Genomic DNA, 14,023 nt, shown 5'->3' with positions numbered 1-14,023 from the left:
TGTGCATATAAAAATAGGTGCTACAATAAAATATTTGTATATTTCATCAATAAGTTATTTTGACTAATCAATTATGGATCATATAGCTCTGTAATTTTAATGATTTGTCCACATCTATAGCGATCATTTTAAAAATTTTTCCCTTGTTTTTCTTTTTTTTTTGGATCACAACATTTTTGTTGTGGCTGTATTGTTTAATTCACATGTCCAGAATGCATACATCCTTTAAAAACAATGAAAAAAAAAAGAAAAAGGATTAAGAAGGGAGGTAAGAGGGAAGGGGTGGCTGAGAAGGAGAATAAACTTTCTTTTGAAGTGGAGGGAGAGAGGATGCTGATATCTCCTTCAAAGCCCTTTAGGCCCACCCATGGCTTTAAGGTGGAGGAGGGGGAAGGAATGGTGGGGGTGAGGGGAAGGAAGGACAGGAAGATGGGGGAAGGTGGACTCTAGCCACGCCCACCTCTCCTAATTCCACAGCACTTCCAACAGGACCAAAACATAAAAAGAAAAGAGGAAAAAAAGGAAAAAGAAAAGAAAACACCACCACCAAAAAAAAACCTCCCCGTGACCTTTCCTAAGCCCTCCCGAGCACACGGTTGCCCTCCACAAAGCCCTTCTCTCCTCCCCCACTACACCAGAAGAGAAAGCGACGTGCCCAGTGGACACAAATGTGTTCCCGCGTGTAAAGACGAAAAGGAATTTGCACACCCTTTCGGTTGTCTTCCGCTGAAACGGAGAAGCCCCGTGCCAAGGCACTTCACCCTAAACGTTGAAACAACACAATGAAGCCAACGTGTTCACCGTGTGTGTGTGTGTGTGTGTGTGTGTGTGTGTGTGTGCGTGTGTCTGCTCCCTTGTGGGTTGGTTGGTTGCAAATGCAAACGCTCCCCGGGGCGTGTCTTTGCTTTTAGAATTGACTGAATGTGGTCTGTTTTTCCAGCACTTCGAGGTAGTCCGGCTCAACGTTTAGTTTAGCTTTTAACTCCAGATACTCGTTCCGATTGGGTTCTACAAAGACAGCGCTCGGGGGGCTGTAGAGCACCGGTTCTCGCAGCCTGCTGTCCCCGGCCCCCGGGTGCAAATACTGATGGGGGCGTCTCAGGTCATAGTTGGGGGAGAAAGTGTAAGCAGCAGGGCTGCAGGGGAATTTGGGGTACTCCGGGAGGCTGTTGCCAGCAGGGGTGCTGGAGCAGTGCTTGTCGGGCTCTAAAATGCCCCTGTAGAAGCGGTCCGCGTCCGGCACGGGCGCCAGCAGCTCGTCCCGGGGCTCGATGGTGCTGACGCTGTAGGCGGGGCTCCGCAGGTGGTGGCTTTCCCGCCGCTCGTCGTCCCCGGGCTGCAGCTGCAGCGGCGGCGGCGGCGGCGGCTGGGGTTGCAGCGGCGGCGGCGGCGGCGGCGGCTGCTGCAGGTGGTGGTTGCTGCTGTAGGTGACCTTGAGCTCGTGCAGGTCTTTGTAATCCTCCACCGAGTTGCCTTCCCGCGACCGGTAGATGGGGTTTTTGCACATGTGGCCCAGGGGGTGGGGGATGTATTCGTACACGTGGCCCGCGGGCGTCTTCACCTTGGGCAGCGCGGGCCCGCGGTGGTGCACGTGGGCGTGCGGGTGACCCCCCGCGCCGCCGCCCCCACTCCCGCCGCCCCCGCCGCCGACGCCTCCGCCGCCCGGGCCGTACACGCTGTACTGCATGTTGAAGGAACTCACGTCCGAGTTGTTGGTGCTGGTGTGGTCGCTCTGGCTCTTCTTCCTGCGCTTCATGACCAGCACGAAGAGGCCGGCGGCCACGAAGACCGACATGATGAACACCAGCAGCAGGCTGAGGATCAACACCGACAAGGGCACCGACGACGCCCGGCCGCCGCCCGCCCCCAAGCCCGCGGGGGCGCCCGTGCCGTTCAGGCGCACCGCGGGGGTCCCCACGCTGGTCCTGGCGGGGAGCTGGATGGACGAGGGCGTGGGTGTGGACACCACCACGTCCGAGTAGTCCGGGCACAGCAGCTCAGACTTGAGGGCGCGCATGTCGGTGTCGGCGAACTTCTTGGGCGCCTTGCAGATCACCTCGTCCACCAGGACGCCCGCCTTGAGCTGTTCCACCCACAGCTTCATGCCCACCACCTCGCACGTACACTCCCACGGGTTGTCGTGCAGGTCGATTTGGATGAGCGCCTTCAGCTGGTCCAAGACGCCGCTGACCGGCAGAGAGGTGAAGTGGTTGCTCCTCAGGTTCAGCCGGAGCAGGGTGAGGCCCGAGAAGACCCCCGACGGCATGGCCTGCAGCAGGTTGTTGTTGAGGAATAGCAGCTGGAGGTTGGGGACCGGATCGAACGTTCCAGACTGGATCTCGCGGATGAGGTTGTACTGCAGGAAGAGATACTGCAGGCTCTGCAGGCCATAGAACAACTCTGGGCTCAGCCGCTCGATCCGGTTGCCATTCAGGTAAAGGCGTCTCAAGTTGCTGAGATCCCCGAAGGCTCGATCCTGGATGGTGGAGATCCGGTTGTTACCCAGGTGCAGGAGGTCCAGCCCCATAGCCTCCAGGAAGTCGGCCCTGCGCACCACGGCGATGTAGTTCTCCGTCAGATACATCTTCTTGGGGTTGTAGGGTTTGGGCTGCAGCTCGGCAATGCTTTCGATCTTGCGCTCCTGGCAGTTGACGTTCAGGCCCAGGTCGGAGATCTGCAGGTTGCAAGTGCACGCGGTGGGACACTCCAAAGGCACCGGGGATTTGGTCTGGTAGGCGATGCTGGGGCCATAGTTGCTGTAGCCCAAGTCCTTAGAGGGCTGCCTAGAGGTGGGGCGCACTCTGGGCTTGTTGGGTTGGCGGGTCCCCTTGGGAGGTTTCAAGGGGGGTTTGTAAACAGCAGAGGAAGAAGTAGCCACGGAATTCACCGAGGCTGGGGTGGTGTGGGAGTACCCCGTGGTGCTCAAAGGCGTCTGTGGCCTCATCTCATAGTCTGAAATAAGTTTCCTCGGGCAAAGTTCCTGCTTGGATACCTCGTCCAAGTCCCGGCCATGTAAGCGGAAGGGAGTCTCACAAACCACATCCCCGACCAGGGCGGAGTAAGAGATGCTGTCCAGCCAATCCTTGAGAGAGATCAGCTCGCAAGAGCAATTCCAGGGGTTTTCCTCCAGCTGTAACTCCACCACTTTATCCATGTGCTGCAACAGGCCCACGTAGGGCAGAAGTTTCAGTCGGTTTCCCCGCAGGTCCAAGTGCGTTAAGGGCACAAAACGGAAGAGGTTATTGGGTAAACCTGACAAGAGATTGTCATTGAGGATAAGCACCTGCAACAAATGCAGTTTCCCAAAAGCATTGGGTTCAATGACACTGATGTAATTGTAATCGACCTGTAGGTATTCCAGATTCTCCAAGCCAAGGAAGGTATCATCGCGCAGAAGTTCCAGTTTATTATTGTTCAGATGCAACCTCCTTAAACCCCGCAGCCCATGGAAAGCCCCCGTCTCAATGTCTTGGATTACATTGCTACCCAGGTGCAAAATCGAAGCCCCCGTATAATTGACAAACTCATTGGGATAGAGTCGGTTCAAAAGGTTTCCAGACAAGAGGAGATGATAGATTGGGAAACGGGGAGGGCTGATTTCAGAGAGGCTGATGATCCCTCGGTTCTCACAGCTCACGGTTAAAATGCCGTCCTTTTCCTCACAAGGACATGCATTGTCACAGATTTCCCCATAATAATCGATGGTTTCTGCACACGAAAGGACGAGAGATGTTACAGCAAATGCTAGAGTCTGCAGCATCCAGCTATGCATTTTTCTGTGAAGGTCCTGTTCCAAAGTTACTGGGGGGCAGCAAGTGTGCATTTTACCTCCTGCAAGGGAGAGAGGAAGACAAGGAAACAATAGGATATGACAAAAAATGTAAGGGATGGATCAGAGAAAGCCTCTCTCTTCCCTTATACTACTGCTCTGAAATCCAGGAGGAGATATGAATGACACCCCCCTCCCTAACCCAGTGGAACATAACAGTCTCCAGACTTGATTAAATTTTGATATTCATTGTGATTTAAAGGCTCACTTCATTTCCTAATGAGCATAGCACGATGTGCCACTCTTTACGAGGCGAGGGCAGATTGAAGTCCCATTTTAGTGTTCTCCACTCCTCCCCCCCCTTTCCAAAACCAATCCATAAATATACATAAAATGGCTGTCAGTTCAGTTTCATGGCTCTAATTTAAGAGAAAAGAAGCATCATTTTACAGTGCTCCCCACCTCACCTATTCCCTCCCCCTCCTCCTCAGTTAACAGTTCACCAGGAAGATCTGTCATTTCTTAAAATTATTTATTTATTTTTAAACAGAAAAGCAAGGAGCTACACTACTTGGGCTATTTTAAACCATAGCAAGAAATGGTAGGGTGGGAACCTAAAGAATACTTTTCAGAAGCAAAAGGGATCCAAGATAATGCATCAAAGGGGCCAGGGAGAAGCTCTTAAATCACCAATTGTCTCCCGGAGCTTGGGATGGGGAGGAAGAGGAGAGCGTGCTTGCTTTGATGGTGGACTTTCGCTACGACGCTATTAAGCAACACCAGCCTCCTAATTGCATGCACGGTGCCACTTAGCAGCTCTTCCCGAGAGCGCCCTGCGACCACTTCTCTTCATTGATCATGCCAGCAACGCCACCAAACCGCATCCTTAAGCAACTGAAATAGTTCTGCACGATGGATTACAAAGAACTCAGCGAAGGCATCCGCAATCTCGGATTATCTCTGAATACCTTGAGTTTATAAAGAGGACATTGCTACCGCTTACCCACAATCAGCTAAAAGTAAACCGAGGACCAGCGCCAAAACCTCCCTTACCTCGGGCTCCGCGTCTAAATTGCCACGGTATGCAAAAACTAACCCTACCGAATTAAGCTGGATTTGAAAGGAACTACCACCTCGCCAACATCTCCATCTTTGGAGTTGCTTGTTACATTTAATTGTCCATGCCCCCCCCCCATCCACCCCTCCCATTTCACTCCCTAAGTGCCAGGGATTCTGGGCAGTTTACAAAGCAACATAGAGGGATGAAAGGGAAGAGAGCGAATGACACAGGTCAGGGCTGTAACGTCCGAATTTCATCTCTCCAAGGAATCAATCTGATCCCCTCCTTCCTCTCCTCCTCCCTCCCCCCTCTCTCTCAGAAGGCTTCTTTTGACTTGCGACTCTCGGTGGACAGTAGCACCCTTAAAGGCAGGACATAATTGAGTGTGTGTGTGCTTGTGTGTGAGTGCGTGTTGCATTGGTTAGCGGGGTCGGCGCGCGGAGAAGATGGGCTGCTGGATTTGATGGGAAGAAATGTGCTGGGCTGTGGGAATGGATGGCTGTTCTCCTTAACATTGCCTTCTGCCTTACCACCAAAGTCTGGTATACAATCGCAACCCCCACCTATACAGCCCTAAAGACAAGTCCTTTGAGAGGGAGGCACAGGTTCACAGCCTGGACCCCTTGCTTTTGATCCCCCAAGTCGACTCTGGCCCGCGTTATTAAAAGTGCCGGCGTTCACACGCACGTGTGCAAGTGTGCAGGCGAATCTTTCACGTTCGGCCACTCAGATGTGGCGGAGACACGAAATGGGTACCACCGGGTGGAAAGCCATACCCAACCTCCTGTCCCCATGGCAAAATGTCTCCTGGCCTAGAACACCCTCTGAGGAAAGCAAAACGTTTACCTTGAAATTTGGGTTCTCCGCTGGATCAAATCTGCACATCAATTCAACTGGGCTGGGTCCCCTCCCCCAGCCCTCGCTGCTCTTCCCCGCCCCCCATTCACCTCCTTCCTCATCTGAGAGCAGCCCATGGCAAATTGTGTCCAGCCAGTATGCAACTCGAGCGTTTACAACTTTAATTCAGTTCTGGTGAACCAGGGTGGGATAGCTGCGGCTCGCTCTGCTCCCCGGCCATCACGGAGACGGAAAATTGGAGGAAATAAAGTTGAATGAGCCGGGGAAGGCTGCCATGCCGACTGGGAAACGCACCGGCGGTGGAAATTCGCGGGTGCATATCACATTGTCAGATTATCAAGGAAGAAGAAAAAACAAAACAAAACACCAAACTGGAGGGCGGGGGCGAGGGACTGTATTTGTTCTTACACCCCCCCCCCCTCACCCCGAAACATACACACACACACAACCAGCGAGAGCCGAGACCAGAGCCGAGTCTATGGCTGCATGGAAAGCAGCGTGGAGCGGCTCGGGCTGGAGCCTAGTACCCAGGCCCAGACCCGAAGCTCAGGGCACAGCTGCCCAAACGACCGCCCAAGCAGAAGCACCCGGAGTTCCAGGACGCGAGGATCCCCTCCCCCACCCCTCCCCAAAGCGAAGGAAGGAAGGGTAAAAGGGAAGAAGAAGGGGGGGGGGGAAGGAAAAGAAAGCCACTCTGCCACACACACACACACACACACACACACACACACACACACACACAGAGCACAGAGCACAGAGCGAGTCTCTTTTACAAAGTAAAGGACTTACCCCGTCTCACATCTCTGGGGCCCACTCCTCAGAGCCATCCTTAGGACCGTGCCCTGGGCTTCGGAAGCCCAGGCGGAGAGAAAGCCGCGGGCAGCGCGGGGTGAACCGCTGGAGGAAAGCGGCGCCTGGACGCCGCCAGCCCCGGGCCGCCGCCGCCGCGGTGGCGACCGCGGGTTCCGGGGCTCCCCAAACGGCTCTCCCCGGCGCTCTCCGCGGTAGTCGGAGCGGGCAGCGGGGTTGAAGGGGGGGGGGGGACGAGGGGGGGAGGAAGCGAGGGGGGGCGATCGCGAACGGTGGGAGGGGAGGAGGGGGAGGAGAGGCGCCTCGCGGTAGGGGCTGGGAGCCGGAGACGGGCGGGGCGGGAAGGAGGGAGGGGGGGCGCAGAGCGGGAGGAGGGGGCCTCGGGGGGGGGGGCGTGGGAGAAGGAAGCCAGCCCAGGGGCCCCCCGCCGGCTCCGCCAACGTGACCGGTCAGCCTGCGCGAGCGCTGGCACCCGGCTCACACTCACGCTCGCTTGCACAATCACACCCACCCGCGCTGGGGTGCGCGATCGCGGGGTCCCCGGCACCCTACTCCGCACCTCTTCCTCCTCCTCCTCCTCCCTCCCCCTCCGGGGTGGGTACTTACACTTCCCATTTGCACCGGGGGGCTTGGGGGGGGCAACTTTCTCCGACCCAGCTGTAGCCGCCGCCCCCTCCAGCCGCCTCTGGCTCCTTGCACCCCGGGGCCTGGCTTGGCGCGGGCCGGCCCTCCCCTCCCCCCCTCAGTCTTCGCTCCTCTCCTTCTTCACCAACATTTCCCCCACCCCCTGGTCAGTGGCGCACGCCCAGGGACGAGCCAGAGGGAGCCGGGCGCCGGGGTGTGCGCGCCTCGGCCGTCTTCTTCTTGCAGCGCACGCTGTACATGGTAGTGAGGGGGCGAGAGACGGCGGCGCTGGCCCCTCGCCGGCTCCCGCGGCGGCGGCCCCGCGGCTGCGGCTTCTCTGCGCTCCTCGGCTCTGCGCCCCCCCGCGCGCGCGCGGCGACCACCGCACCGGAATCCCGCCGCCGCCGCCGCCGCCGCCGCCGCCTCCAGCGCGGCCCCCGCGCCCGGCCCGCCGTCGCTGCCACCGCCTCGGCGACCCCCTAATTAGTACGTGGACGGTTCCCGCATCCTGGGCGCTATGGCGCGGCTCCGGCTGCGTGCGGGCTGGTTTTCTCCATCCCTTCCCCACACGCGGCGCGTGCGGTCGTCAGGATTCGGAACTCTTCTCCCTCCCCCCCCCCCCCCGTTCCCGCCGCCGCCCCCTCCCCACTCCGGGAACAGCTTCGTCCTTCTTCTAAGCCTGTGGCGGCGGGTCCTGCGCGCCCGGCGGCTCGGAGAAACTCAAAGAAAGTCGCGTCTTCTCTCGCGGGCATCCAGGAGAGGGCCACTCGGTAAGCATCGCCCGGGGAAGGGGGGGGGGCTCTTGAGACGCGGGCTCCGTAACCGGTGCTGGGCCCCGTCCGGTGGGGCACTTGTTTACGATGGTCGCGCCGCCGGTGCCTGCCAAGCTGCAGCAGACATGATGGGCCCGGGGCGAAACAAGCGCCCCGGCGGCCGATAGGTGGCAGCCGAGAGCGCAGGCGTCCCGGGGGTTCCGGCCGGCGGCTCAGCTCCGGTGTCCACCCCCCCTACTTTGGATGTCAAAATGTGGGAGACAGAAGTCGGGGAGTTGAGCGGTACAAGTCTCGGGCAGGGAGGAGTGGAGATGACCAGGACCGTGCCAGGCTTGCCTGGCGGCGGTCAGCTGCCCAGGGCTGCCGCCCGGCGCCCACCCTCTGCCATTTACAGGGAACTTAGTGGAGAAGGGGCAGGGGTGACCCACCCTACCTGTGATCGGGGTGCTTGCCAGATCTCTTTTTGTTACTTTGTAAAACAGAACTACAGTTTGAGCTATTTCAGAGTAGTTCAAGGGACAGTGAAGGACTTCAAAGAAGAATGTGTGTGTGTGTGAAGGAGTCGCCTCAGACAGGTGCAGTATCCATAGCAAATGAGTCTCCCCCTCCCCCTTTCTTCTTCTTCTTCTTCTTCTTCTTCTTCTTCTTCTTCTTCTTCTTCTTCTTCTTCTTCTTCTTCTTCTTCTTCTTCTTCTCCTCCTCCTCCTCCTCCTCCTCCTCCTGCTCCTCCTCCTCCTCCTCCTCCTCCTCCTCCTCCTCCTCCTCCTCCTCCTCCTCCTCCTCCTCCTCCTCCTCCTCCTCCTCCTCCTCCTCCTCCTCCTCCTCCTCCTCTCTCCTCTCTCCTCTCTCCTCTCTCCTCTGCCTCCTTTTCTTTTGAAGTTATCTCCACCAGCGCCACCTCTACTGTAAGTATTCCTGGCTCTTTTGGTGAAACTACACCAGTCCATCCCCAGAAGAGGGACTTTTCTTTCCTAAAATGTGATCTCCTTCTTTGTTAAATATGAGGCCTGCAGTCAAACCCAGGGATCCAAGTAAAGTTGTCCAGTGCCACCTGAGTACACACCTGCCGGTTCCTTTAATAACTACATGATTTTTACCACGTAAATGTGTTCTATCCATTTTGTTTGGCCACACGTTTTTAATTATGTTTTAAATATAAATGATACTGTTTGGTCCTCAGTAATATTGTATGTAATATGAATAGATTATATATGTGGCATATATCATATATATGATATGCCAAATATCATCGATATAACATGATATTGTCTACAAATAGTATTATATGAAAGGTTGTTATTGTATGTTGAATTATAGTGAATATTTCAGTCTTGAGATTATTATGACACTTTTTGCTATCCTGTGAATCCAATATTTAATATTAGAAGTTAAATAATCTTTGTTAAGCCACGAATGCTTTTATTTAGAAAAAAATGTTTATTCTGTGTAAAAGAGAGAAAAAATAATCTATAATATTGCAGGATAAAGATAAAATCTTACAACAGAACTCGGTGTTAAATTAGAAACATTTTATGTAGGAGTCATAGTGCCTGTACCCAAGTACATCATATAAGAGACTTAACAAACTTTACCCACAAAACAATTCTTACTATGGACTTTAATTAGTTATTCTCAAACATGATGGAGTAAAAATTTTAGAAAAAAAATAAGCATGAGATAAAATATTATTTTATATTCAAAATAAAACCAAAATGTTTAATTTCAAATGTACACATTAAGGATTATAAAGGTACAGTTTTAAAATGCATACATTTGTCATTGCCATACTGTGGCATGAAAAATATTGAGTCTTATCAGAAATATTTTTTATTGTTTATCAATTCCACAGGAATTCTCAAACATTATAAATTATTTTAATCATTAAATTTCCTGAAACAGCTTATATATAGTTATTTTACATTACCGATTTGTCTAAATTATACTAGTTCCATTAATCACAAAAATTCAGTTTTATCTGATTTTTCATTATGTTTAAGCATTTGTTACCATAATTGAAATGATTTTTTTCTAATAAGAAGTGATTTAAATGTTCAGAACAAATTTATTTTACAGTTTTGTAAGAAACTTTTATACTAACATTCTGTTTCTCATGTGTTTCAAATAAACAAATGTAAACTTTCTACCATTAACTCTTATGTTCAAGATTGTCAGTCACTTGTCATTTTTTCTGCCACTAGGTGTCTCTACAAGCTACTTTGCTGGAAAAATAAGAATTTTAAGAAATGCATGGCTTGAAGAGGCTAGCCATCAGTGAGGAAAATCCTCAGTCTTTAATCAGTAGACTTCTACTTGCTATATATGTGTATTATGTCTTAGAAATCATATACATGAATCGTGCATTAGTGACAAATTTGAGTCCAGACTTTTACTTACATAAACATAACTGTATTTTGCTCTATATTAAACAACATACTTCCATACACTCATTAGGCATGTTTTCACAAAATATTTAAGCAGTGATGATTGAATAAAAGCAATTGGAAGCTAGAGAGTAAAATTACTGATCCAGAATTAAAGTTATTGATACGTAACTATTATTTGATTGAGTCGGATTCAAAAAGACAAAACTATTGTGTAAATGTTTGTGAATGTATTTAGGAATGTTATAATTCATTCATAAATATTATTATAAATTACATATATTATAAAATTATATGCATGTAGCTAATCATAGATGTCTTTGGCTATACTCACACATTTGGAGTTACAACAACTATTCATAACATATAGCAATACTTCTGGAATTCAAACTGATGAGCAAACTGACTAGTATAACAGATTATTCACATACCTGTGGACTTATTTCATCTTAGAAAAATATTGCAGAGGCATAACTTTAGAATGTACTTAAAATGCTTTTCTTCCTTGCTTCATACACTTATTACAAATACACTCTGAAAATATTTGGTAGTTACTTACTAGTGCATCCTCCTTGGAAGACAACCTGGTAATACTGGCCAAAACTTACAGTATAGTATCTTTCAACAATTATTTTTTTCAAAAAGTAACCTACAATTCTACCAAATATATTAAAATTTAAAATGGTGAGGAACAGTAAAATTTCTAGATGAAAAGTATATATTATCTATATATTGGAATGGTCTTCTGTTTGAATGCCAGTGTGTACAGCAATATAGTCCTGCATTATTAATAACATACATGGGGAGAGGTGGAGATAGCTAGGTAGACAGATAGATAGACAGACAGACAGTGAGAGAGGAGAGAGGGAGAGGCCGACTGGAGGAGGAGCAAAGAGAGGGGAAGCAGGAGAGGGAACAAAGGAGAGGGAAAGAAGAGGAGTAAGTGGGAGAGAAGAAAAGTTAAAAGGGACTGAAAGGGGAAGCTGAGAAGAAAAGGGGAGGAGAGAGAGAAAGACAGAAAATCAGTGAGAGAGACAGAGATACGACAGAAGGAGATTGGGATTCTGTCTTGAAAGATACACATCTATAAATCCAGAATTGGTGATTATTTCTTAGAAGATAGGGATACTTGAATAAAATGATCACTAACATTTTACTATGAGCATACTATATTATTTAGTAGTTTAAAATTTCCATTTTATGTACAAATTGCAATTATTCCAAATAAAATAAAAGTATGAGCTTGGAAAATAAGGATACTGGAAAATAAGGTCCATACTTTTCTTCTTCTTTTTTTTTTTCTTATTTTTGGGTCCAGTCGTGGGGCCTGAACTCGGGGCCTGGGCACTGTCCCTCAGCTCTTCCGCTCAAGGCTAGCACTCTACCGCTTGAGCCACAGTGCCACTCCAGCTTTTCTCTTTTTGCTTATGTGGTGCTGAGGAATAGAATCCAGGGCCTCAGGCATGCAAGGCAAGCACTCTACCACTGAGCCACCTTCCCAGCCCTCCATACCTTTCTTCTAATGAAGAGCTGAGTCTGCCTTCTCTACAATAATCTCTGTTCAATTTCTCTCAAAATGATTTCATTGTTTACATGATAAATTAGTATTAATAGAGACACTGAATATTCTTTCAAATATGAATGTAAATTATTTAAGGTAGTTTTTCTCAAGAACTTTTAATCAAGTGACACTTAATTCTAGCTGGCAGCATCACTAATTCTTAGAAGAAGAACTAACAGAAGCTAGTCAACAGACCACAGTGTGTACTGGGGACAGTAATTGTATTTTGTATTCTTGCATGTGAAGAGGAAGATCAAAATTGTTCGGAGGTGAAACAAATTATCACACTTAAAATTATCTGCAGTACCATTTACTCTATACACATGAAGATGAAGTTGTGAGATGTATTAAATATATAAACTATCATCAGACCTTGTTAGAACTACTACTGCCATTTGGCCTGCAGTGTCCTTAAAATATTTGTGTCCCACTGGAAGAGACATAGGTTAATTATATATCTAGATTAGTTTTTCTATGGTTGTCTTATTAGAATCTCTTGGGATCCAGTGCTTCTTGGTTCACACATATTTGCAGTCATTCTCAGAAAACAAGTACAAACAGGCATTATGCTATTCCTGTATTTTCTGTTTCTTTCAAAGAAACACAGTTAATCATAGAACATGGTTGTGTCCAACAATTTCAGAATGATTTCCTATATAACAATGCCTAAATATACTTGTTCAATATACTTCATTTATTCAACATACTCTTTCCCCTCAAAGTAATCAGTCTTCATACCTACTCCAAACCTTGCTTTCTATTTGCTCTCTGACCTGTTTGCTTTATATTATTCATTATTCTAAAGAACCACCTCTCTGAAAGAATGCTCTCAACTTTCCTTAACCAACATTGTAGACTTGATCATCAAAATATTGTCTATCACTTCATCTAGGATGGTATTTTCTAATGTGTTCTTTTTATTCCAGATTAGATTATAATTTCTTACTGAAATAGGAATTTTATTATTTGATATACTATCAATGGCAAGATAAAAAGAGCTCTAGAAGATTCCTTGTGTATTGAGGAAGTGCTATTTATGAATTTCTTCATTCAACAGTATTTGTTTAATATCCACTACATGCTAGATCCTATTTAAGGTGAGAAAAATGATTGATATCAGGAAATTTAGATAATTACAAAGATATTTGGCATTTGTGACGAATCATCTATATTTTTGACTCAAAGTTAGCATTATATGGCATGTTGAAATACTGTTACATAAATTTTAGCTTCGAATGGTATTTTTTGTGTAATAGGTATGCCAGACCTCTAAAGGAGGCTGGCCAAGAGAATGGATTGTGATGATCAATCTTATCTATTTCTTAGAGTAAAACCTTTAGGTATTCTACTGAGCATTTAAAATACTGGTAGTATCACAAAAGTGTATGAATTCAACAATAGTTATAGCTATCTGTGTAAATTTAAATAGTAATATGTGGATAAGTGGTTATCTCATCAAACCCTAAAGGTCTAGAGTATAAATCCTAGAAATATTGAAGCTGTGTTACTTGCACAATTGCTGGCATACCTTGGAAATTCAATTATGAACTACTGCATTCATAAGTAATGATGATTATTATGGCAACCTAATAAATAAGGCCAATTATGATTTACACTTGACAAGCAAGTTCACATTCTATGGAGAGTCTGTATTCAGTTCTTAATTTCATTTACTTAAAGGCTTCTACCCTTCATTTAGAGGTTTTTTTTAAGTCCTTTTACAGGGATTTCAAAATTCTCCATTCAACCCCCATTATATGTGCTCTAAAGAAGGAAGAATAGATTAACCTATCAGTAAAATTTTCTTAGAAAAAAGCTATCATTTTATGTATACTAAGCTAGCTATACTTTCTGTATATCACACAGTGGGATATTGGTAGAACTGAAAAAAGGAAGACCTAATGGAAATACTGTTTTAAGAATGATACAGAATATGTTTTATTCATAGAAGTGGCACTGTGGCTCAAGTGGTACAGCGCTAGCCTTGAGCTGAAGAGCTGAGGGACAGCGCCCAGGCCCAGAGTTCAGGCCGCACGACCGACAAAATAAAGAAATAGATAAGTAAAGAATATGTTTTATGCAAAAGGTGTCTGTCAATTGGGAAAAAGAACTTTACTTGAACTTTGTATTACATTATAATTATTTTAATACAAAAATTAGACCTTGGAACTTAGTGGTATTTTGAAA

The 14,023-nt window shown here is 48.0% G+C and overlaps 1 protein-coding gene across 1 annotated transcript; it reads right to left on the bottom strand.

The window, feature by feature from the left end:
- Positions 1–907: 907 nt before the first annotated feature.
- Slitrk5 (SLIT and NTRK like family member 5) lies at positions 908–7,381 on the bottom strand. Its single transcript, XM_042682691.1, has 2 exons — positions 7,315–7,381; positions 908–3,831 (listed from the first exon to the last, which is right to left on the bottom strand). Exons 1-2 carry the CDS (start codon positions 7,379–7,381, stop codon positions 908–910), a joined length of 2,991 nt encoding a protein of 996 aa, XP_042538625.1.
- Between the last annotated feature and the right edge of the window lie 6,642 nt (positions 7,382–14,023).

Source organism: Dipodomys spectabilis, unplaced genomic scaffold, assembly GCF_019054845.1.
Source record: "Dipodomys spectabilis isolate Male_0828 unplaced genomic scaffold, ASM1905484v1 ptg000075l, whole genome shotgun sequence".
In the NCBI taxonomy this organism is placed as follows: Eukaryota; Metazoa; Chordata; class Mammalia; order Rodentia; family Heteromyidae; genus Dipodomys; species Dipodomys spectabilis.
This window is presented reverse-complemented; position numbering and strand designations above follow the sequence as displayed.

Coding starts and splice junctions, on each gene's coding strand:
- Slitrk5 (XM_042682691.1), bottom strand. CDS start 7,381: ATGTACAGCGTGCGCTGCAAGAAGAAGACGGCCGAGGCGCGCACACCC. Junction 3,832..7,314: donor CCGGCGCCCGGCTCCCTCTG/GCTCGTCCCTGG, acceptor TCTCCCTTGCAG/GAGGTAAAATGCACACTTGC.